Source organism: Zingiber officinale, chromosome 8B (assembly GCF_018446385.1).
Source record: "Zingiber officinale cultivar Zhangliang chromosome 8B, Zo_v1.1, whole genome shotgun sequence".
Lineage (NCBI taxonomy): Eukaryota > Viridiplantae > Streptophyta > Magnoliopsida > Zingiberales > Zingiberaceae > Zingiber > Zingiber officinale.
In genome coordinates, this window is record NC_056001.1 from 31,979,292 (window position 1) to 32,005,038 (window position 25,747).

The 25,747-nt window shown below is 35.7% G+C and overlaps 4 protein-coding genes across 4 annotated transcripts; 2 read left to right on the forward strand and 2 right to left on the reverse strand.

Annotated features, from left to right (window-relative positions):
• The first annotated feature begins 653 nt into the window (after positions 1-653).
• LOC122016017 (auxin-responsive protein IAA25-like) lies at positions 654-2,728 on the forward strand. Its single transcript, XM_042573145.1, has 5 exons — positions 654-1,149; positions 1,388-1,677; positions 1,777-1,891; positions 1,976-2,040; positions 2,109-2,728. The coding sequence occupies exons 1-5, from the start codon at positions 776-778 to the stop codon at positions 2,129-2,131; spliced, it is 867 nt and encodes a 288-aa protein (XP_042429079.1). The 5' UTR covers positions 654-775; the 3' UTR covers positions 2,132-2,728.
• Positions 2,598-9,675, reverse strand: LOC122016016 (far upstream element-binding protein 1-like). Its single transcript, XM_042573144.1, has 8 exons — positions 9,299-9,675; positions 9,077-9,190; positions 8,595-8,752; positions 7,320-7,505; positions 7,103-7,198; positions 6,961-7,032; positions 6,736-6,852; positions 2,598-3,888 (listed from the first exon to the last, which is right to left on the reverse strand). The coding sequence occupies exons 1-8, from the start codon at positions 9,561-9,563 to the stop codon at positions 2,797-2,799; spliced, it is 2,100 nt and encodes a 699-aa protein (XP_042429078.1). The 5' UTR covers positions 9,564-9,675; the 3' UTR covers positions 2,598-2,796.
• A 4,162-nt stretch (positions 9,676-13,837) lies between these two features.
• On the reverse strand, positions 13,838-14,572 carry LOC122013646. The gene has a single exon (XM_042569892.1). It carries the CDS (start codon positions 14,570-14,572, stop codon positions 13,838-13,840), a length of 735 nt encoding a protein of 244 aa, XP_042425826.1.
• A 9,401-nt stretch (positions 14,573-23,973) lies between these two features.
• Positions 23,974-25,343, forward strand: LOC122014388 (zinc-finger homeodomain protein 3-like). Its single transcript, XM_042570613.1, has 2 exons — positions 23,974-24,259; positions 24,335-25,343. Exons 1-2 carry the CDS (start codon positions 24,223-24,225, stop codon positions 25,177-25,179), a joined length of 882 nt encoding a protein of 293 aa, XP_042426547.1. The 5' UTR covers positions 23,974-24,222; the 3' UTR covers positions 25,180-25,343.
• Positions 25,344-25,747: the final 404 nt, after the last annotated feature.

Here is a 25,747-nt window from a genome sequence, read left to right on the forward strand (position 1 = left end):
AGTTTTGGTCTGTAGCAGCAATGATTAGTGCAAAAGATGAACTCTTCTTGTGTTCTTAACCCAACTTAATTTTAGAGCTTTTTTTGGGAGGAAAGGGAAGGTGAAGGTGATGATAACCGACAAATAGCAAGTGCTTTGGCTTGCGTAGATACTATCTCAATAGGAATTTACTTTTACTGCTATATTGGGAATTACTTTACATATTTAAAATAGATAGTGAATTTATTTCTATCTTTTGTTGAATTTTTTTCTTGGCTAGATAGAAAATTTGATAAGCAATGATTTTTTATTCCGATACAAAAATGTAGAATTCTTATACTCTTAAACTTTTTTTTCTCTACCTTTCCACCCAAGTAAACCTAAATCTTCATATCTTTTACCCAAGAAAGACAAATTTATATATATGAGGTTCAGGGGTTATTGGTTAATCTTAGTAGGTGTGGTGTCAGATGTTTTTTAGGGAAAATAATTCGAATATCCGGTCAAATCAAATATTTGATCAATTTAATCAACAAAGTTTGTGCTTATGGAATGGGAATCCTATAGAGGGGCCTCCATAGAATTTATGTAGGCTTCTTTTTCGACTAGTCTAATATATGTAGGACCACTTATAGGATTCCCCCTTCATGCTTGTGTGCATCCAACAATATCCAACTTTGCCTCTCTCCCTCCTCCTATCTTTCTCAAGTCGATATATATCGTAAACCCTAGTGAAGTCCTCACATCTTATATATATCTAGATAGCCATTTCTTTAGCTCTTCCCAAAACTTGGCAATGAGATCTACCATGAAGTCTAGTACCCAATTCAAACTTGATCACCCTCCGAGGCAAGAGGAGGGAAGCTTAAAATTTGAACTTCTCCCTTCTCAAGCCGATCTCTCATTGGCAAACCATGGCCTCGAACTCAGCCTAGGCATCACTAGTTCTACTACTGCTTCAGGCACAACTACAACCAGCAGCAAAGCTACTTGCAAGACATGGGCGATCTCCCCGTTACCTGAAACACTACTCCACAATGGATTCATTCATCCATGGAGCCTTGCCGCTCGCCAACACAAGGCAGTCTTGGAGCAATTAGCCCACCGAAAGCACGACCGCACTACGACCAGTTCTCCACCCTCATCGTCGTCGTCTTCCCTCTTACCAAGGTATACTAGTTAACTAATGTTATTAACAAGAGGAATTTAGATTGTTGATTAACAATAGGCAATTGTTAGTAGGGTTTTAAATATAATTAAGTGAAGGATTCTTTGGAGCAATCGGCCACCACATGAATATGCATGTAATCATTGCCAACTTCTTCCTAGATATATCCCAATCAATAATTTTTGAGATCATGCATGCAAATATTATGATTGTGTATTTTTCAAATTGTGTACATAATAGGGTTGATGGATCATTGTTGCTTCCGGTTGTCGGTTGGCCGCCGGTAAAAGCTCATCGAAAGAACAATGTAGACACTCTAAACCTGTGGAAGTTTGATCATGAGATGAAAGAAAGCAAAAGTGACCCGAAAAGACTGAAGTTGAAGGAGATGAATGACAAGGCTCAATCAGTGTTTGTGAAAGTGAAGATGGAAGGATACAGTGTCGGTCGAAAGGTCAACATTAAGGCTCACGATGGCTATCGATCGCTTTTGCGTGCCCTCAGTAAATTGTTTCATAACTTCCTCTCTGGTAAATATGTGAGATTAATGAGCATTTGAAGTTCAAGTGCATACATAAACTGACTTATGTATATGCACTGTAAGTAATCAAAAACATTTTTGTTTTCAGTCAATTATTCAAAAAAGTTTGAGGATCAAAGTGAAGAGGATTTCAGTGATGACTTCATTCTTCTCTACGAGGATAATGAGGGGGATCAGATGCTTGTTGGTGATATCCCTTGGGAGTATGCATATGTTGAAATAGCTTAATCATTTACAGATAACATGAAGTAATGCATGCTTGAATTTTGTTTTTTTTGTTTTTGCAGGTTGTTTATCACTTCAGTTAAAAAACTTTTTATTGTTCAAAATTCAAACAAGGCAGTTCATGCAGGTGTATATCGAACTTTAAAGATTGCATTTAAGTAATGTATGGATGACTGCATATGCTAATTGTTGCAGGAGAGCCAAAGGAACCCACTTGAAGCAACTGTTGATGATCGTACTGATCTATATGGAGTTTGCAAAGAGGTTTTGATGAAGACTGATGGTCGAAAATCAATTTGTATCGTTGGTTAATCAATGTTCAAAGTTATCTGCGCTGCTTGTTCAATTGTTTGATCAAATAAAATTAGATAGAATGGATATACCTATGAAGTGTATCTATTGTAGGCATCATTAGTTCTACTAAACATCATCTATCATAAACTTGAAAAGACAAGTAAAAAAAAAAAGTAAACACTGCAAGGTCGACAACGAGTAGAAACGTTTACCCTCAGTACACACCAAAGGAGATAAGTTTACCCAGAATAGGGAGAAGAAGCAACGCTTGTCCTCAGTACACACCAAAGTAAACTACATTTGTTCACAAACAAGTGGAAAAAGGCACAAACCTGATAAGCTCTATTTGGCATGTTACAAAGTCCAACTGCCATTGTAAAAAAGATAGGCTAATGTCCAAGGCAATAGTTTTCATACTGAGTATTTAGCACAGACAAAATGATCTACTCTGAGCAATAGTTAACAAGGGAATAGCCTGGAGCCGCTTGGCACAGATGCCAAAAAGCTGAAATCATTTCCCAGCACAGATGTTGAAAAGTTTAAAATCATATATATGGTAACTAAAGATTAGCAGTATTATATAACTGCATCAGTGATGAGCATATGGAGCAGTAGAATCGTACTGATACCCAGGTGGATTTGCTGGCTGCTGAGCGTAACCTGGCTGGCTGCCTGCATCTGGTGGAGCACCATAACCTGAAGCTGGGGCGTTACTGCTGTAAGCTGCTTCTGCAGAACCACCATGATACCCATAATTAGTATTACCTGCAGCAGGGTCGCTGTAACCTGGTTGGGGTGTGGGGTACTGTCCATAACCAGAAGGTTGTGAGGCTGTTGGTTGAGGGTATCCCGGTGCTTGTCCAAAAGTTGCCGATGTTGTCTGAGCGTACCCATCTACAGCACCAGATACAGGTCCATAAGTCTGATTGTAAGCAGGCACTGATTGAGAAGCTGCATTGGATCCATAAGGATATTGCTGAGGAGCAGATCCATATGATGGTGCATGACCCTGATAAGTTGGATCTCCAAGTTGGTTTCCTCGTGGTGGCATACCATAAGTAGGTCCCTCCTGAGGTGCACCATAAGCTTGCTTGTTATATGATGGTTGTTGGCTGTAACCAGACTGGGGAGCAGTTCCTTGGCCATAGATATTTGATTGAGATCCCATAGTCTGCTGGTTATAAAATTGCTGACCTGGTGCTTGAGTATCATATCGGGGGTCATTATATCCTTGACCATAGTTTTGTTGTGTAGGAGTTGGATGCCCATAGGGAGCAGAATGCCCATAATTTGGAGGTTGAGACTGCCCATAGTTCATAGGTGCAGGAGATGGCCCAGACATCGGATTGGCCATCGGTGTTTGTGTTCTTGAAGGAAAACCACTGTGGCCATAATAATCATATCCGCTACTTGGAGCATTATGAGCAGAGGCTGATGATCTCTGGTCCCAACCAGCATTATTGCTAAAGCCACCTTGTGGAGCAAACTGCTGCGAGTAGCCACCATAAGGTTGAGGGTACTGAACTGACTGTGATGGTGGGTATGTACCTCGTTGCTGGTACTCAAAGCCTGCAGGTTGTGCTGGAGAATTTGCCTGAGCTCCCCAATGGGGCTGAGAATTTGAACCGCGATGACGATAACTTTGTTGGTTGTAACCTGATAGAGGTGATGGTCTAGGTGCCTGCTGACATCGTACTCAGTTAAGATATAAATATTAACAAAAACAAGGTGCAATCCCAATTACCACCAATTTGTATCAGCATTAAAAAAAAAATTGCTACTGAAGTACCAACAATGTAGGCATTAGGACAATGAGTTTACAGACAGTATAGTGCAGATATAATACAGTGAATCAATCTTAAACACTATCAATATAATATAGGATAATGCAATAAGGTGCAGACATAATGGTCAGAGTAAAGTTCTCCACAATTATAAATCAACTGAAAATTCATGAATAAGAAGAGATTGATTAAACAAATATTTAATCTAACAAATAAACAATTTTTGTGCACTGCACCATCCAGCATACTGAAGATGGTACAGCATAAGCAGCAAGCACTCTGAAATATCTATTTGTGGATACATTGGAGTTGACCACAAAAATAAAACACAGATGTAGCTCGGCAAACCATACTGCAACTATAAAAAAGTATCTAAACTAATTAGTGGTGATTTCTGTTAATGCTCAGTAAAAATTGAATCAATTAGTAAGATAGAGGGATAACTCACTCATTTTGGATCAAATTACAGATCAATGCCAAAATAAATCTGATATAGAGGAAAAGTATGAATTGAGATAAATAACTCCTCTCAACCCAAGGCATGAACACATGGAAGCTGTTGCAAGCTATAAACTACTTGAATTGTCACTAGAAGGATTGCTATTGTTGACAACATAAACGGTTGTGAGAAACTATAAGCTTAAGAACAATATGAGAAACAAATTTCTTCAAGGTAAATTAGCTATCCTTTCTGCAGCGAACATCCATTATCACTTTCTTAGTAAACTATTGTTGAGTGTAGTAATAAGTTTTTTATGGTACTATACACGATAGATAGGCACACATGAATTATAAATGAGCATAAGCAAACTAATACACCAAGACAATACCTTCGCCAAGTCATAATGTGGAGTAGAAAATACAGCTCCGAAAAAACTGCTAAAAATGATTCAATAAAATAGGTTAAACAATATTCCGTGTAATTTGCAGTCTACTTCTGTCAATCCAGACTAGTAAAATTTCAAGTTCTATCTGGCCATCAGACTTTGTTCATGAAGTCAACAACTTGGAAGATTATGCAAACAATAGCTTAATTCCTTAAACAAGATTGACTTTGTATTAAATATAACACACTGTAATACAATAGCTTAATCTCTCATGGAATTTGAGAGATTGAAAAGATTATTAGATTTTGTAGAATACACAAGACACTTCGAATGTTTAACAATTACACAAAAGCAAGTATTAAAAGTAAAAAAAAAATGATCATAACTTTAGTTTAGAGTCTTCGGAGACAAAATGACAGAATAACACTCTGTCTAAAGGATCTCATTGTCCGTGACTTCCAATCAAAACTATATTTTCATATGAAAAGGAAAATGTACCATAGCCCTCAATAATCTCAACTGCTAACAACTAAAACATGGCAAGGCATACTATGCATAGGATTTATCATTAAAAAAGAAAACTATAAACTCTGACTTAATGCACAAAAATAGTTAAATAGAATTAGTGTACCATATTGCACATTCCAGTAAATCATCTGAATATGGTCACTGGACAATGTTGATGTTCACGGAGCAAGATGTGGGTTTCATGTGACCAGGAGAACAAGATTCTACAACTTTTTCGTGTAATGGACACACATATTCTGCATATTGACCACCATTCTACCACTTATGACTAATAAGTTATGAAGACTTTCATGTTTCTTTGTACACGGTAAATGTGGGAGCATCCATGGTACTAAATAACACCAACATTACGATGATGCTTCTACAATATAAACTTGATCTCAAGTCCAAGCAATCTTACCAACTATAAAGCTTCTTCAATGGAAAGATTAAAGCCACTTATCTCTCTTCAGTGGATGACAGTGAGAAATGGAAGTTTTTTCTCTACACCAAGAGAGCAATGTAGACCTCAATTGAAAAGCATAGCGAAATCTGCATTATGAAAGCCAACCAATTCCAAATTGGCATCTTCAGCACAATTAAACCATTGCAATTGGCAGCAAGCAGGCTTTACATTGATCATGTAACTGTTAAGACTTTTCGACAAAAAACTCTCATTTCTCAAATTTCTCAATTAGAGTATAGTTCCAATCTCCATGAAAACGGAAAGTCGTTCTAAAGAGGTAGAGATGATCAAATAGAATAGCATTTACTTACAAAAGGTAACAACCAAGGGAAAGATAATACTTCTGGGCTATTATAAGAAAAAGGCTTTGCATGGATCTCATGCCTAATATTCATAACATAAAACTACAAAAAAAAAAACATAAGGGTAAAAGAGCTTGAGCTTCAATTCAGCAGACCTGAAGGGTACTTGCAAGATTAAGACATTTTCCTAAAGCACTCGATGGCCATTATATGTTTCATTGAACTGCAGTTCTGAATTAATTCCTTATAGTATATTCTAGCAATTCATACTTTTCTTACTGATATACAAGTCCAGACAAACAATGATTCCCAAGATAATAAAGTAAGAATTTATGTAAAATCCTCAACAATTATTCCAATTGAAGTCAAATGGATATATACTCTGGAACATAAGAAATATCTTAGAAAATAAATAACCACTATCACCAATCCCCGACTTAGAGGGGAAGCCCACCAAATATAAGTGCAATATAGCTAAATGTATAATAGTCTAGCAAATCAACTGATAGAGGAGAGAATAACGCATAGAAGATTTGATTCATTACTTGATCATTTCTTTGGCAGATTTAATACAGGTGAAATATAACTAGCGTATAATAGTCTAGTAAATCAACTAAAAGGAGAGAATACTGCATAGCAGACCTGATTCATTACTTCCTTGATCATTTGTTTGGCAGATTCAATTTGTCTTTGGTCTCCAGTTACACGAACAATTCTTTCTTTTGATGCATCACCCTCAGGTAGATGTTGTGGAATTAACTAACAGCAGAAGTAATAAGGTAGAAACAAACCAAGCAATTGGTTATCAATGTGTTAAAATTAACCACTATTAAATTCAAGGGAAATGATTTATTTTAATATCACTACCTGTATTCGAGCACCAGATCTAGTTTGTAGATTTTTAATAGTCTCACCACCCTTGCCTATGATTATACCTACCTATACCAAGGAAAACACAAACTAATCAAGAAAAGTTATCTAAAAATAAATGCATATGGACTACGTGTACCTTCTCATTTGGCACTGTAATTTCAAACTGTTCTCCACCAGATTGTAAAGTACCAAAACCTCTGGCCACAAGGGATGGTGAACCACCAGCCTCAGCCTAAGAAGAAAAAGATGTGGGATGCAATTAGGAAGCAATTCAAGAGTTAGGCATGTAGCTAAATTTATCATGATAATAGAACATAAGCCAAGATGGATTTGCAAATAATCACCACACAGACCTCAGCAATGACATCCTTTACGAGTTTCTCAGCCCTGTTAACGCTGTCCAGGGACCCAATTAGTTCCACTGGCCGACAATTAGAGCTTGGATCAGCTTCAGCATCTCTTGTTATCTGAATTTTAGCACCTGAGTTGTATTGCAGGTATCTTATTGTCTCACCAGATTTCCCAATAAGAACACCAACCTGTATATGATGTTTCATCAATAAATCTCATTCTCAAATGAGCACAATTAGAGAAACTCAATGTCTTTTTCCATGCCAAATCTCCAACTTGATGAAACTGATTGTTATGTAGTATATTATTATGGAGTAAAAAAAAGAACACATGTTGCTTTGCAAACCACTAATCTGCTATAATTGGACAAGCATCCATGTTATGTAGCACATTCAACCTGTCGACTATAAAAAATTGCTAAGATAAATCAAAAGAAAATGGAAATAATGCCACTCCATATCAGATTCCAATCAATCTATGAATGCATAACATAATGTTTAACATGGGCACATGATAAAGAGAAAAAAAGCAGTTACTTTCTGTGTTTGCCACAAAATGCAATCAGCTTGACAGTAATAATGTTATGCAAAGAAAATTTATCTTCACAAATTCATATTAAATATATGTAAAAAAAATAACCAACAGATGAATAAAGTTACTGCCAGGCATCACACAGCCCAATACAGATAGAAAACAAGAGGTTATTTTCCACTATGTCTGCCACAAATGCAATCAGCTTGACAGACAATGATGCCATATTTGATTCTAACTAAAATTAGCCAACATAGGGATAAAGTTAATATGGATCTCTCTTTCAGATTCATTATTGTAATGTTGGAGGTAGATAAATTAATTATTAGATTGTTTAGTATAGCAACATGTTCCATTGTTCTTATGAATGTCCTTGGATTGCCTCACTGCTGTTCCATTCTAGTTTATCCTGAATCCATTATTGTTCATTTAACTTTTCCTTTTACAAGCAACATGGTGTGATAACAACACTGATATCAACCATCTCAACTTATCAAAGAATATTGCAGGACACCCAAACCTAACCATCCATTCATATTACAAATGAGATGAAAAGCTAGGTCATTCCAAAACATAAGATGAAGTTATCTAAATTGACATAACATGCAAATTGAAGCTCTTGAACAAATTCAAATACACAAGAATAAACTAAGAGACATGTATTGAAAACATTTGAGATTCAGGACATTAATTGAAAAAAACACAATTTATAGGAAGATATCAAAAAAATACTAGGAAGGAAGTACCTTATTGTTAGGCACTTCAATTTTACGAGTTGTTATGACTGCATCTGCTGAAGGTGCATCGACACTCTCGACATTTTCTTCAGGCAGAACCTTACCATTTTCTTCTGGTTTAGTTTCCAATTCTTGTAACTCTTTGCCGGTGTCAGAAGCAACGGCATCTGTTAACAAGTGCCACCAGTTTGATCTTAAAATCAAACAAAGCTAAAAACAAACAAAGGAAATCCACCCTCCAATAAATGGAAGAATGTAGAAAGAGACTAAACAACCACAAGCAACCATGTCATTAACTCATCTATCAATCCACGTCACACTCCATGTTAGTAGTGTATATATCCATGATTTCATTATTTGAAAGTATACAGTTAAAAAAAAAAATCCAGGCCAATACAGATTCATGGAACCATTTCATTAAAATATCAAACAACCAGCCATAGAAGTCACTCAAAATTCAAAAACTACCAAAAGAAAAGAGGCAAACGAACCATTGACTTCTGCATCTTCACGTTGCATCTGGTTATCGGTTTTCACTTCAGCGGCCTCAGACACCTCTACCTTATGGTTGTCATTTTCTGTATCGTCCGTTTGTACGACATCCGCTGCACAATTAGTGTACCAATGAGATACAACCCGAAAAGAAGAACCACTAAGTAATCAAATCACGAAAGATCCAAAAAAACAGAATCCAGAGCCATCCACCGACACACCTTCGGGGATATCTCCCTCGCCCGATCTAGGGTCGTCGGCGGCAGCTAGGGCGGGGAAATCGGTTGCGACTTCTTGCTTCTTGAGCGGCGTCTCTTCACCGACGTCACGGAACTCCGGATCCTCAATTTTCCGCTTGTGGCTTTCGCCGACAGTTACGGTCTCGTCGGCTGCGGCGCTGTATCCGTCGACTTTCACTCCTGGCGAAGACTTGACTTCTTCTGCGGCGGCCTGATCAACAGCCAACTGCACTTCGGAATCCGCCATGGTAAGAGACGACTAATAGAGGCGGAGATCGAGCAGCGAAACGGTCAAACGGGAGAAGGTACGGAGAGGAACAGCGAATAGGGTTTTTGATCAGATTGGAAGGGGGAACTGCTCTCTGCGTTTTTATAGTACGGCGGGCTGGACCGGCTGGTTGATGGGCTTGGGAGCACACTAGTAAGATGAGCTTTTCACCATCACACAAAATTAAAAATTATTATAATTATTAAAAAGGCATCTTTTATTTAAAAAATTAAAATTACATCTTAATATATTATTTATTCCAAAAAATATTCTTATTTCTACATTATTATAATAACTATACAGTAATTGTTATAATATTTAATAATAATGGTGCTAAAATAAATTGATTCAACTTATTTAAAAATATTATAGATAGTACACTATTATATATATAAAAAAGATTTACTAACTTAGTCTAATTACTTAAACTTGATTGAAATGTGACAATGATTTTATCCAAAATCGTTTTAAAATGACTATTAATATCGTGTAGTAGTCATTTAGTGGATATTCATTTTGACCTTTCTAAATTGACGTTGATCGATTTTATACAAGGTTAACCAAGTGAGTAAATAATTTTTATATAGAAATGTTTTATTTATAATATTTGAAGATACCTGATAAAAGAGAGACGTTAGTCTGGGACCTTGACTATGCCTTGGACGGGACTTGAATACTGACTGATGAGTGTATTTGTACTCAAAGGACTACCACATGAATATAAGTCTTTTCATCATAAATGAGGAGTCTAGTTTATTAGAGAAGTGATAAATTTATAATAATATTGCAAGAGGTAATAATCTATCATTTTTATCCAAAACTTCCATCTATTAAGGTTTATTATTTTCTTCCAAAAGGGAAATATATTGATTAGGAATTTATTTCTCCTAATGCAGTGTAGAAGCTAAACCATGTAAATTTATCTAGATATTACAATTCCACTAATCCATAAATAGTTCGGTCTCATATGTTACCTATTAAATAAATTTAAAAAGCGTAGCGATGTAAATTCTTAATTTTAGATTCAAGGAGAGAGAGAGAAGGGTGAAATTAAGGTTTATTGGAGGATGGGTACTTGAGTAATGAAATTAGATGGCCTCCTAGACAACATTTGAGCTGGGACAATTTTTTTTTTCTTTTAGATCAAATTTTATTTTTGTTTCCTATGATAAACTTTGAGGCATGTGCACATTTAAGGACTTATTTGTTTAGAAAAATGTTGTACTTTTACTTTTTTAAAAGTATAAAGGTTAAAAAACTAAAATTTAAAATAAATATTTAGTATTAGTTTTTTTGTATGTTAAAAATTTCGGCTATAGAATTTTAAAATATTGATATGATTTGAATTGAAGGTATTTTCATTAAAAAAATAAATAGTTTTATTGGTGGAAATTTGTCGTAATTTTGTTGGTATAAGAGTTTAGTAATAGAATTATGATGAAAAATATTTTATCAGGAGATAATCCATTGAGAAATACTTACTGACGGAAAATAAACTCCGTCGGTATTTTTCGATGAAAAAATAATTTCTATAGCAAATATCGCCTATTGCGTCAGTGGTTGTCGATAACCACCAACGGAACGAATAGGTGATTCCGTTGATAAATTATAAAAGGATTACCGACAAAATACAGTATTCCAACAATAATCATTGACGGAATACCGATTCCGTTAGTAAATATCAAAAGATTTATCGACAGACTACGATATTTTGTCAGTAAATCTTTTGATATTTACTATCGGACAGAGGTATTCCGTCGGGATTTCAAAAACAAAATCAATCCAATAAACCTGAATTAGGCTCTATCCTAGTTATAATTTTTATATATAAATAAAATCATCACAAACGATGACATTCATAGTCCACACAAACATATTTTACATTCATCTATACAATCACATTGCACAATCGACACATCAAACATATTTTCACAATACAAGTACATTTTATAATCCATAGTAGAAACAATCACAACTATTTATAACTAGGGATGTAAATGAACCAAACAGTTCGTGAGCTATTCGGAGCTCGATTCAGTAAAAAGCTCGTTCGAGTTTGTTCGTTTATCTTATCGAGCCGAGCTTGAGCTTAAGGATATTCGGCTCATGAGCTCACGAACATGTTCGTTTATAGGCTCGCGAGCCAAAAAATTGAGCTTTAAAACGAGCCAAAAAACGAGCTCTAAAACGAGCCTTAAAATGAGCTTTAAATAAGCCAAAAAACAAGCTCTAAAACGAACAAAAAACGAGCTCTAAACGAGCCCGAGCTCGCTTAACGAGTTAGGCTCGTTAACTTTGATAATCGAGCTAATAACGAGCCGAGCTCGAACTATTCGCAAGCTTGATAATTCTAAAACGAGCCGAGCTCGAGTCTTGTGATAAAAGATCGATTCGAGCTCGAGCCGAGCTCGAGCCCGAATATAACTTAAACGAGCCGAGCTCGAGCCTAATACTGTTCGGCTCGGTTCGGCTAGTTTACATCCCTATTTACAACAAACAATATTTGAACATAATCCAACATCCATACAAACAATTTAATAGAAAAAAAACTATACTATTAATAATCCATAATCAAAATAATACATCCATATATAAAATAGAAATAGAAAATCTCCGGTAGAAAATCAAATACAATAGATTTATATCATATTTATGTATAAATAAAAATGTTCATATGTATAACCAAATTTAATACTGGATAAAAGAAATAAGTAAATAATAATCATCAATGTTAATAGGTTTGGACTATTAAAACATATAGTAATACAATGTTTAGAAGTCTGGACTATTAAAACATATAGTAATACAATGTTTAGAAATTTGTTCATAAAAGCATCATGATCCTCACATCGCTTCCGATCCTCATCAACTCTCGTCTGCGTCCAGCAGCCATCCATTATTTCATCTTCTTATCCATTGAGGCAATTTCAATGCGCAATTCTTGATTTTTTCTGTCTTAAAGACTGTATCTTAGAAGAAGAGGAAAAGGAACCATCACGATCCCTAGGAGTCTTCAAACGATCAAATGTGACTTTGGCCTGGGAGTCAAGGCCGTAGAGGATGGAGTTTTTTTGTCCGTCCACTGACAACATCATAATGAATCTCATTTAGTGCTATGATGGATAGAGGCTGTGACTCCCCTCTCTGCTGGTGGCTGAGATGTCTGAGTCACTCTATTTATCATTTGATCCTGTTTGAAAAAATATAATATGAATATTTTTCAATTTGATCACAATTACTAAAGTTAATAAGATAGAAATAATTAAATATAATAAATAAATAATCTTACGTATATGACATTCGATTTAGTATCGACAAATGTGTCATCCTTCTTCTTATGGGCCTTAAGAAAAACCTTTATACAAGTAGGTTGGTAGGCTAGGTCACATTCAGAGCCGTACCGGTATTTGACGGGGCCCGAAGCGAAAATAAAAAGTGACCCTTTTGTCGATAAATAATTGTAATGTTCAGTTTACAAATAATAAATACATAAAATACACAAATAAATCAAAAATAATATATTACATCAATAAAAAGTTAATAAATATTTTAAATAATTACATAAATAGTACTCGTCTAGCTGTTTTAGAGACAAAAATATTGATCAAATCTGCATAATCTAATTGTCGGACTATTTCTTTCTCAATCAATAACATTGCTAGCTCATTCAGTCTATCTTGTGACATTGTTGACCGAAGTTAATTTTTGATTAACTTCAACTTCGAGAAACTTCTTTCTGCCGATACAATTGTTACTAGTATGGTTAACAAAATCTTATAGGTAATGCAAGTATTTGGGAATAAAACATTTAGTTTTGCCAGACATTGTAGCATATCAAGTGCTCTTTTTTCATTTGTTAAATAGCATCTCACGACCATCAACTCTGAACGCAACTCATCACCATTAATGTCTGAACATCCATCGTGACTCAAAAATTGTTGAAGCTTCATACAAGACTTCATCAAGCTAGTTAAAGGCTCACTCTTTAACTTCTCCAAGTTCAATAAAAACCCAAAAATCTCTTGATATTGTTTAAATTGTTCAAATCGAACTTGAAGAGAAGATCGAGCTTGATCAATTATAAATAGAAAATATTCAACTCTAAAAGACTCTTCACCTGATCATGTGACATTATCATTGCCACTTTCATCAAATTGGTTCTTTTTTCGAATGATGTGTTTTTCTCGAAATTTAGGTTCAATCCCCATTTCACTTGCCATTTGTTTAGCTTCATTCATGGAACTAGCAAACCCTTATTCTCTAAACTCATCAAGAAATTGATCAAGCCCTTGTAATAGATTGATCGCAATATTAATATCCATATCTTCAGATTGAATAAACTTACTCATGATATTTATTGCTTGTAGCAAGTTATACCTGATTACTATTCCAAGCAAGAACTCAAAATTCTCAAGATCATATAGGGCTAAGGTCTCAGCATCACTCTTTGTTTTAGAATCTTCAGCAACTTCTGCCAAGTCAAGTAAAGCATCTCTTATATGTACAATTTGCTCTTTTATGGCTTTCACACTTTCAACATGACTTTTCCAACGGGTATGTGACAATGGCTTAACAGTCAAACCAGACACCTTATCTTTAAAAATTGTCCATCTCTTTGTAGAGGAAGAAAACAATGTGTAGATGCGTTGCACCACTCCAAATAATGACTTGGCTTTAGGATAGCATTCCACCATATCAACTAAGGTCAAATTAAGACTATGACAACCACATGCTGTATAAAAAGTTCTAGGATTTATTTCAAGCAATCTTTTTTGTACGCCTTTGTGTATTCCACTCATGTTAGATCCATTGTCATACCCCTTTCCTCTTATGTCATCAATGTCAAGCCCACCTCTAATTAACACATTCATAAGTTCACTTGATAACCCAAGACCTGATGTGTCATCCACCTTCAAAAACTCAACCCAATATTCTTCTACTTTTGCTGTCCCTGTTGAATCATCCAAGCATCGTAGCACTAGAGACATTTGTTCTTGATCACTTGCATCTGGAGTACAATCAAGTATTACTAAAAAATATTTTGCATGTTTAACTTTTACAATGATTGACTTTTTCACTTCATTTGCCAAAGTTTCATCAATTCATTCTGAATTTTGGGACTAAAATATGTATATTGAGATTCCCTTGCTTCACAACGTCGAACATGCTCTTCTATCACTGGATCAAACTCAGCAACCATTTCTATCATTTGCAAAAATAGTCCATTATTCTCGACATAAAGTTTCTCATCATCCCCTCGAAAGGCCAAAGTATTTTTAGCAAGTGTTTTCACAATGGAGATTATTCTTGTTAACACTTGCCTCCAATGTTGTCTTTCTTTGTTGATTTGAAGTTGCATACTGTAATTAATTGTTTGATTTTTTTAAGCCTCTTTTCTGATTCAACCCAAGCAATCATGCAATCCATATGATCTCTACTAGCTTCATGTTGTTTAAGACTTCTATGCATATTACGCAGGTCTTTATATCCATCATTACCCAAATTCCCCATTCTACTCATCATTTGTTTAGTCTTGAACAACTTGCAACAGAAGCAAAATAATTTATCCAATGAAATAGAGTATACAAGCCATCTTCTATCTATTGTTTGTCTATTTGTCATTACCCGTGTATAATGCGATGAATCAAAATGTCTATTGTTACTATCCTTAGGAAACAAAAAATCATTCACTCTTTTTGGACCCATATTAAGTAATCTCTCAATTTTTGACTGATGTTATTCCAATTTTCAGGATCCTGCAAATTCAGAGTTGAATCTAATTTTTCATGTTGAGAGTCTTCTTCTAAGTTTTCATTTGACTCGATCAAATTGGCAGCCTCAACTAATTCTTCATTTTCATTTTGACTTTGTTCTTCAATCACCAAATTATCCCCTAATTCCTCTCTTTCTATTCTGCTACTTCTAATAAAATATTTGTTAATATCACCAGCTTGACTTTGAATTAATGCCTCGTCCCTTTGTTTCATTTTTCTCTTTTGAGCTCTAGACATATATTTAGGAGGCATTTTCAATATTATTTTATTATACCTACAAGGTATTAAAATTGAATATTAACTCAAAAATTCGTGTCTACATTCAAGAGTAACAATATATTATGTTAGATTTTTTGGATAGTTTTCTGATAAAAAATTGATTAATCCAAACAACATTTAATAAGAAGAGGCAGCTACAATTAACTAACAATGTATATAAGAATACTATTAGACTAATTTCAAATTTTCAATCAATAAGAAAACACATTATCTTACAATTTACATAATATATTTATATAAGCTAATTGCAAGTTCAAAAGATTCGATGACCAAACTGATTTTCTAATAGGTGATAGATACAAACTACAAAGTAAAAGACATAGCATGGAAAATCATCAAAAATGAAAAGGAGTTTAACCTTTTCTAGAAAATCATCAAAGTAAGCTAATTGCATGTTCAATTATGAATTAATAAGCCTGAAACTAGAACTGATAAAAGGAAAAAAAATTATGTGAAAATGATAGCACAAAAAGTAAAGCAGAGATCAAGAACTGATAAAAGAACGCTGGAGAAAAGAAATACCATCCAATGACCTAACTAACCTTTTTCTGTGATCTAATAAGAGAAATATCATCCAATTATCCAATACAAAAGTAAAGCAGAGAAAGTCTAAAGAAAGATTAAAATTTAAACATTTAAACTTAATATTCAGAAAATGATGCAAAAAATAAAATCTAACCAAATTGTCCAATGTCCAAATCCCACTGCTGACGGATCAAGATTCAAGAATGTTGGAAAATTGGAGAAGAAATTGGAAAGAACACTGGACGTCGGAGAAAAATCGTGTGATGTTAGCAGTGTTGGTGCGATGCAACGTTATGCCTATGTGCATAGGCTTAAAATGCCTTCTCGCCTCTCTAGGGATGCCCTGTAGAAGGGATTAGCAAATGCGTTAGAGAGATCTAAAAACCAAGTCTTTACCTTAACTTTTTAGAAGATCATTAGAAAAGTAAGAGCGGAGAGGGAAATTATAGGTTTTTTTCTAAAAAAAACTTGGGTAAAAAGAATCTTTATTAGACACGATTATATTTGAGAAATTGGGCCAAAACTCTGGGTTTTTTTTATGAAATTTAGTGAGCTACAGTTAGGTTAAAAGAATCAAAAGCTTGAGAAATCTTGAGTTCTTGACCAAACAAATCAATGAATCATGAAAAGTTGATCTCGACAGTTGGCAAAATACTGATCTAAAAAAAACCAAAGAAGCGAGAGGAAGAGGGATCAGGGATCAGGGATGGAAGTTTGAATGATACTAACTCAGAACTTGCTCGACGAAGAACCTTCTGGAGATATCCTTATAGAGCATCTGACGGATAAGATCTTTGACTGCCCGCCGCCGAAGACGTTGAGCGAAATATCCTCGGTGGGAACCTTAGATTGCCCTGCATGAGCGCCTCGAAGGTTTCTGTCGCAGTCGGGTGCGTGCGGCGTGCCTCGGAGCCAAGAGAAAAAAGAAAAGGATTTAGCGAATTAATCTTTTACCATTCGTGTTTTTTATAGAATAAAAAAAAAATGGGCCCCTTCCTGGGCCGGGCCTGAGGCGGTCGCCTCTCTCGGCTCGTGAAAGGTCCGACCCTGGTCACATTCCTACATACACAAATAATTTGGTATAAAATTATACAAATTTAATAATATATACAAAATTTACTTATTTATTATACAAGCACTCCATCTATAATAGTGAATAACCATTGAGGAGGGGCTTCAATGATGTATACAAGCACTCCAGCGCCCATAAAAGAGCTATGATAGAACGAGTTTAAGGTATAGTTTAGATATAAAATTAAAGTAAATATATAATGAATTATTTTTCTTCCCATTTCAACGGGCATTCAATTGGGAACTGACTGAATATATGGAAATAAATAAAATGTGGTGATCACATTGCATGTACTTAATTATGCAAAGACTAGGGAAAAAAACACCTTACATCACCGATGAAAATTGAACCAGGATCTCCAATTTTTGGGCAATCAAGGAGAGCAAACAAAAGATTTAACAAAATAGAACAAATCAAGCTTATAATTTTGGAGACTCGTTTGCGATATATACAGGAGGCTCTATCAATATTGATGAGCATACACGCAATGGTAATTTTTTAACTTTTCTACTAATTTTTTAATTTATTTCAAACAATTTCATTATTTCCAACAGTATTTTTCTTACCAAGGAAACGGGGAAGGAGCTAACTGTTGGTGCATGTTGCACTAATAATCAGGTTTTGATATATGACAAATATGTTAAAGTTAAATGTGTTGTTGTCTAACCTTTCTACCAAGTGTGCAAGACTGAAAGATAGGGACTTGATATCAGGCTGAAGCCCAATTAGGTCTAGAGGACCTGATAACTGGCGCAAAGTCCAAATAAGTCAAGAAATAATCTGATATTTGGCAAGAAGTTCAGTTGAATCTGCAGCACTTGACAACTGCTGAAGTCTAGATGGGCATATGGCAGGAACACCTGGTGGGCTGAAAAGTTCAAGTAGGTATGAAGTGGTAAGTGAGGTAAGCACCGGAGCAGAGATTTCTAGTGAGAGCGAGTCCCAGTTAGGGGCTATAGGCGCCGGTTCAGCTTAGAACCATTTTGGAAATTTAAACTGAGACCATGACTAGATCCTTCTCTTGGGAAGACATTATCTAATTAATAATCATTCTATTTATTTTATACTGTGCAAACTCTATGTTGTAGGGTATTTTTACTAACACTTTAAATCAGGAAAAAAGCTAGAAAAGTTGGTTCCAGGTGCTCAGATTGCTTCCAGGTACCTGGAGATCCGTGCGCCCAGATTTGCTCCAGGCGCCCAGAATGGGCCGAACCCAATAAGCGTTAGGATCAAGTGGCACACTCTGATTGGTCAGTACATGTTAGGGTCCAGGCGCCCGGATTGGAGGGGGTCCAGGCGCCTAGAGGTGAGTGCGGGATCGAAAACGGAAGGATATTAGGAATGAGTTCTTTGAGCATAACCCATAGAGTTGCTGGTACATCTTCTTCCATCTCACCAATAATAAGGACACAAATAAATAACTTAACTAAAGAGAATAGTAATTTGAAGGGGATAATATTTCAAAGGGATCAGAAAATGAGTGAAATGCATTAACAACAGGATCTCATAATGCGACATTTTCAGTATAGACTCCGTTCTAAGTCATATTTCTTTATATTTTGGTGATGATGATAATGGTAGTGGTAGTAATGGTTTTTCATGACTTTGTTATGTATAAATGTTATTTGTTTCAAAATTAGTGTTTTTGAACATTTGTTATTTGATTGTGAACCATCCATTTTTGTAGTTTTTATTAATAATGTTAATTTGTTTCGGACATGGTTGGTGAGGCAAAGGAAGCGGGTGGAAATTGAAAATCTATGTTAGAGGAAGTAAGTATTTACAATTAAGTCTTGTATTAGTTTATAGGTTTTTTTTTAAATGATACATTTTATTTGTTTGTTTATAGGAAAAAAGGAATAATGGAAAAAGAAGGAAGTGTCTACAATGAAAGAACAGGACAATGATTTGATATGTTTGTGTATGGAATATTTTCATTAGGATGCCATGACTTGTACAACTTGGAGAATGTTAGATATTTTTGGGGTATGATTACTTGTATGAATATGACTTATGAATTTGATATGTTTGTTTTGACTTGTTTCTTATGATTTCTTGTATGTTTGTTTTGACTTATATTTAGATTTGATTTGGAATGTTAAAGAGGAAGTGTTGATGTGTATGATCATGAAATTAGGATATGTTGGATGTGTATGTTATAAACATATTTGGAAATGGGTGTGTATGTTGTGAATAAGATGTGTTGTATTGTCTTTACACGACAAAACATAGAAATGGGTAGGTTTTGGGTAAAAAATGAGCCTTTTGCGGCAAATTTGGCAATGAAAAATTTTCGTCCCAGATTTGTAACGAAAATGGATTCGTCGCATATCTACGATGAAATCATTTTCGTTGCAAATCTGTGACAAAAATGATATTCGTTGCAAATTGATAACAAATTCATCTCAAATTTGATGATAAATTTATTTTTGTTGTAAATCGCAGATTTTCAAGGAAATATATTCGTGGCATATTTGGCGATGAATCCATTTTGTTGTAAATCTGCAGTAAAAACGAGATTCGTCACCAAATTTAGAACCAAAAATCTATTTTCGTCGCATATTTGCATGTGATGAATTGTTCAACCGATTTTGCTTTCATTGTAAAATTACAACGAATTTTGTGATAAAAAAACATTTGTCGTAGAATTGATGATGAATTTACATTTTTTGGCGCAAAGTTTGACGATGTTTTTGTCGCAAAGTCTGTCGCAGAAAAAATTTGTGCATGATTTTTTTTTATTTGCCATAAAATTCATCGTAAATGACTTTTTTTTAGTAACTTGTACACATGTGCAGATGATCAATAGCACATTACAGAAACTATAAATCATAGGAAACATATGCATAGGTTGTTTAGTTTTCATGCATTCAGATTATAGTCGAATAAGAAAGTACAGCAAGGCCAAGGCCAAGGCCAGTTTGTTGCTCCATTATCGAGATTTGGCGGTAGCGAGATCGAGATGAAGATGCAACCACAGATGAAAAATTGGTTCCGTCTGATTCCGGCGGATAAGAAAAGAAGTTAAATTTGATCGATGGTCCAGCAGATGAATTTAAAATCCATCTATCCATAAACAGAAGAAAGTGTGTCGATTCGCATGGACTCCATCCTTTTATATGATCCACGCTTTCAAGTAAATAGAACATTAAAGAGGGGATAAGGACGGAGGGAGTAGTAACTGCCGTTCCTTCTTCTACGAGGAATGTGCATTTGGCTAAGTAAACAGGAACCCCTTTGAGTTGTGTTCTTGTGACATCAATATCTATTAAATTTGATTTACTGCCACAACCTCCGCTTTTTCTCCTCTTGCATGAACACAAATTAATTCTTCACAACATGCTTCTCTTCTCCTTCCTAATCTCTCTCTCTCTCTCCACACACACAAAGGCACATCACCTTTATCAGTCACATTAATGTACAAATTAAACTCAGAAAAAGCTTGTGAGCTCCATTCAATGGGCACTGCTGTTTTGCTTTAACCAGCTGTTGCATCCTCTTCTCCCGTTACTCATTCAATGCTGCTGCTTAGGACTGTAATAAATGCTTAAGATGTTAACAAATAAGTTGAGTTTCATAAAGCTTATTTATATGAATAAATTCATTTATTTACTTATCAATAATGGTAAAAAAAAAAATAATACAGTCCGGTGTAGGGGTGTAAATGAACGTAACTGAGCTGAACAGTAAATGACTTGAGCTTGGCTCGATTAGTTTTTTCCTAAGTTCGGGCTCAGTTCGAGCTCAATTCGAACTATAATTCTTAAGTTTGAGTTTGGTCCATAATGAAATTAGATAGTTCACGAGCCTCTTAATGAATATTTTCATAAGCCTCTAAACAAACATATTCATATGTTTATATATATATATATATATATATATATGAAAAATAATCGTGAATAATTTTATAGATATTTTATGTTTTTTCTCGAGATTTAATATTGGTAAAAATAAAAAATAGTATAAATTTTATGACAATAAAAAATAGCTAGTATAATACATAAAGCTCTGGTCAACATGGATGTTGATGAAATTCGAATCATATTAGATTTAGTGTATATAGTATTATCCTATATTACAAAAGATTATTTTTTAATTTAAATTTGTGATTATAAAATTACATGATAATAATTTTACCGTATGGCAAGCTCCTCTTCAAATAGTATAAATTTCATAAATAGATAAAAATATTAACATAAATGATAAAAATAGCGACGTTGGTTGATAGTTGAGCTTAATTAAAATTTTGAACAATGTTTTGGTTCGAATTACATAATAAATAAGTTTGAACTAGTTCGATAAATAAATAAATAAATAAATAAATAAATAAATAAATAAATAAATAAATAAATAAGCTTTATCAGTAGGATTAATCTACTACTGTAGCATAATTAACACACTGATTATGACTTTCAGTCTTCAAGATGGCTTCAGAGCTGACAAAAGGAATTACTGAAAGCAGTGGAATCGGAGAAGAATCCAAAAAAAACAAAAGAGGGAGAGGATGAAGAGGTTGAATAAAGGGGGATAATGAAGAATAAAGTGACATAGATGTAAAGATGAAGAAATGAGCAAAAGAAAAATGCAGTGATCTGAGGGATTGACAAGTCAAACAGTGATGAAATTCCAGCTTAAAAAGTTTCCATGTCCTCTTCTTCAGACATGGCTTCAATCTTGTCATCTTGTGATAAAGCAGAAGTGCATTGTGGTGCAGATCTTTATTTTTCAGCATTTTGGAGAATTTTCTGGGCCATAGAAAGCAGACGAAGAATAATGAATCTGAGGGACCATGCATGATGGAGCCCTTTAGTATTTTTTCCCCCTCTTTATACTACAAACTAATACCAAAAGAAAAGAAGGATTAAATATGACCTTAATTTGTAATCTAGGTCTTTAAACTTTGCCGGATTAATTTTGAAATTTTAATAATTTAGGTGTCTGACTTTCGCCCAACTAATCTTAAGGAAGGATTAGTGTATAAATACCATGACTTAAATATGAACATAATTGGTAATCTAGGTCTTTAGATTTTATCTATTAATTTTGAAGTAGATGATGGTCTTCATGCGTGCTCAGAAAATCGACCAAAGATTCAAATTTTGATTTTTTTTTTAAAATTATCTGTGTTCGAATTTCACCAGACTAATTTAGAGGGTAGATAATTTTTTCTCCCGAAAAAGTATTGGCGTAATAGTAAAATTATTGTCATGTGATCTTGAGACTACTAGTTAGAGTTGTGAAAACAGTCTATTGTAAAATGAAAAGTAAAATACTCCGATCCTTTTCTGATATTCCATAGCAATGGAAGCTTCGTATATTGAGCTGTCATTTTTTATAATTTTCTATTTAATTTACTTATTAAATAAGTTTTAAGTATAAACATATAATCAAAAAATAAATTTAAAAAATATTCATCCTATTTTAAAAGTTAAAATTTTCAATATTTCTCAATATCCTTATGAGAACATAACTCTAAACTACACCCCTTAAGGGTTTACATTTTTTTTCCCCAAGTATTAGTTCTTGTGCCCAAACTAATCTGGGAAGAATGGTCCGCCTTACATTTTACCCATCTAATAAATTTAAGAAACGAGTCAGTCCGTAGCCCGACGGCCTAATGCACTAGGTTTTTGAGCACCGTAAATATCCGAAAGTATGTTGCTAGATAATCAAACCTTCAACGCTAAATGTATCTATCGTGCGTCTTGCCAACTCACCATGCATCAAGATCCTTGGGGCTTACATATGAACGTAAGTACTTGGGGCTTATATATTGGAGAAAAAAAATTTAGTCACCTTAGCGTTCCCTTTAGAATAATCCTACATTTTTTTAAAAAAGGATAAATTATGAAAAATAGTTATCCTAACGTAACGTAGGTCTTTTATATGAAAAAAATTAAACATTCAAATTTTACGCCCTTTAAGCTATGACCTATACTTGGGACTTACATATCAACCTAAGTAATGAGGGGAAAAAAAGTTATTGTAATCATAGGATGTTTGAAGAAGAGGTTGAATTGAGGCAAGTCCCATCACACATCAGTCTTGTATTACTTCCAAGCGCTGTCCGTAAGGAGTGTGACTAAACAAGCATTTGAAAAATGGGAGAAGAGACTCAATTCTCCAACCAAGTTGACAATTCATGGCCCTCCTGCATTATTATAGCTCTTCCTGCCACCATCTTCTTTTCCTCACATGTGCAGCCAAAAGTCAAGCAAAGAAAAAGAACAGAAATGATCAAAACAACGTTAAGTCTGTTTATTTGTTTCAACCTCCTCCTACATAAGCAGAGAAGAGAATTAAGTTGTGGTGTGGGATTTGCAGCAGTAAGCAAAGCAAGCATAAATGCATGCTTCTGCCATTTCATTTCCTACTGAGGAAATTCGAGTACCCAGCTTTCTTCAAGTTCCTCAAATTCAGACTGTGGGGACTGTTTTCTGTTCCTCTTCCTGTTCCTGTTTCTGTTCCTTGTGTGGCTCTTCTCTGACACTACACACTCTCTATCTCTTTCTTTCTCTTTGAGCTTGATTCCTGATAGTGCAAGCAAAGCAAACACCCCACACTTTATTTTGTTCGGTGACAACTCGCTAAACTTTCTTTGTCTTACTGTCCAGTAAAAAAATTGTCTTTTTTTTTATAAATAAACTTAGTCCTTCGAAATAATCTAATGACTAGCATATCTCATGCACTAATTACTATATCAAAGGCTGTTTTTTTATGTTGATCCTAAGATGAATTGGCAGAAATATTGAGGACGAAGGTAGTCACCTTTTGCCACCTTCTGCTCCCTCACTTGGTCCCTTATTTAGTGCCTCACGACCTCAACCCCTCAAATCGTCCTTCTCCATTCCTCCCCAATCTTTCTCCTCCTCTTCTTCTTCTTGACCACTTGCATGGCTCCAAGCATCATGGACTCTGCGTGTCGTTTGACGATGAGGTGGAGAGCTCTAGGTGCTGCTGCAGCTTCTTGTTGTTTTCGCCATGGATGGAAAGCCTAGCTAGTCTCTCTGTCTTCTCCTCAAGTAGGACCTTGATCGATTGTCCATTACTCTTTAATTCTTTGTTTGTTTGTAATTGTGTGCCTTTGCTCTTGTCAGGAAGAGCACAAGGAATGGAGCTTTCTGGGCATGGAGGGGACATGGCGATCCCAATAAGCAGCGTCCATGACAGTCCTCCCCTGCACCACCACCACCACCATCATCAAGTACTCTCCAATGGTCCTCCTCCTCCTCCTCCGCCTCCTCCACTGCTAGTGCTGCCCGTTGCCAGTGGCGGCACAGAGGAGCAACAGCAGTGCGGCGGTAGGAAAGCGGCGGCCAAGTACAGGGAGTGCCTGAAGAACCACGCGGCGTCCATCGGCGGGAACGCGACCGACGGGTGCGGCGAGTTCATGCCCAGCGGGGAGGAGGGCAGCATGGAGGCGCTCAAGTGCTCCGCCTGCGGCTGCCACAGGAACTTCCACAGGAAGGAGGCGGAGGGCGAAGAGCAGCTGCCTTCTCCGCTGGAGTACCTCCGCCCGCTCAGCCAGCTCAGGGGGACCGACGCCAGGAAGGCGGCGGTCGGGTCTGCCCCCCGCCTCCTCCTCCCCGGCCCCAACCACTACCACCACCTCCTCCCGCGGGTGGCCGGCCCGCACGGCATGATCATGCCTCTGCAGCAGCAGCAGCAGACGTCGGAGTCGGAGGAGATGGAGGTGGCGCGGCCGGCGGCGCTGATGATGAAGAAGAGGTTCAGGACCAAGTTCACGGCGGAGCAGAAGGAGAAGATGCTGGGGTTCGCGGAGAAGGCCGGGTGGAGGCTGCAGAAGCAGGAGGACAGCGTGGTGCAGCAGTTCTGCCAGGAGATCGGCGTCAAGAGGAGGGTGCTCAAGGTGTGGATGCACAACAACAAGCATAACTTGGCCAAGAAACATCCTCCGCCTCCTCATCTCTCGCCACTCTAAATTAATTAATGACCGCCATTAACGCCCCTGCATTGTAACTCCATTAATCCACCTTCTTCTCCTTCTCCAATTCTCAGAGCTTGGTAGATCCATCGAGACGATCAAGAACTAGATTGCTATGTCGCTAGTGATCATCTAAATTATATCTCTACTGATTGATTATCTATAGCGTATCCAGATGCTCAGAATCAGATCGAGTGTACAGTCACAGACAGTATTTTCCATATTGTTAGGGACGGACGGCTTTGATATTCAATTTGGTAGTAGAACGGTTAGTAAAAAAATTAAAAGGCTCTCTTTGATAAATTATATATGATCCATTCAGTGAAAAGTATTTTAATATAATAATGTTTTATGGGTAAAATTTTTAATCAAGTTGAGCCAATTTTGATGATGTAGTACGCTCTGGATGTCACAGAATTACTGGGATAAAGGTGTTTTTAGAATAAAAAAATATGGAACTTGTTTTGATGTTATTTTTAGAAAAGGAATGATTTTTTTATAAAAAAATAATAATGATGCGGTAGAAATTTATAGCTTCATTTGGAGTCGCTGACGAAGTTATTTT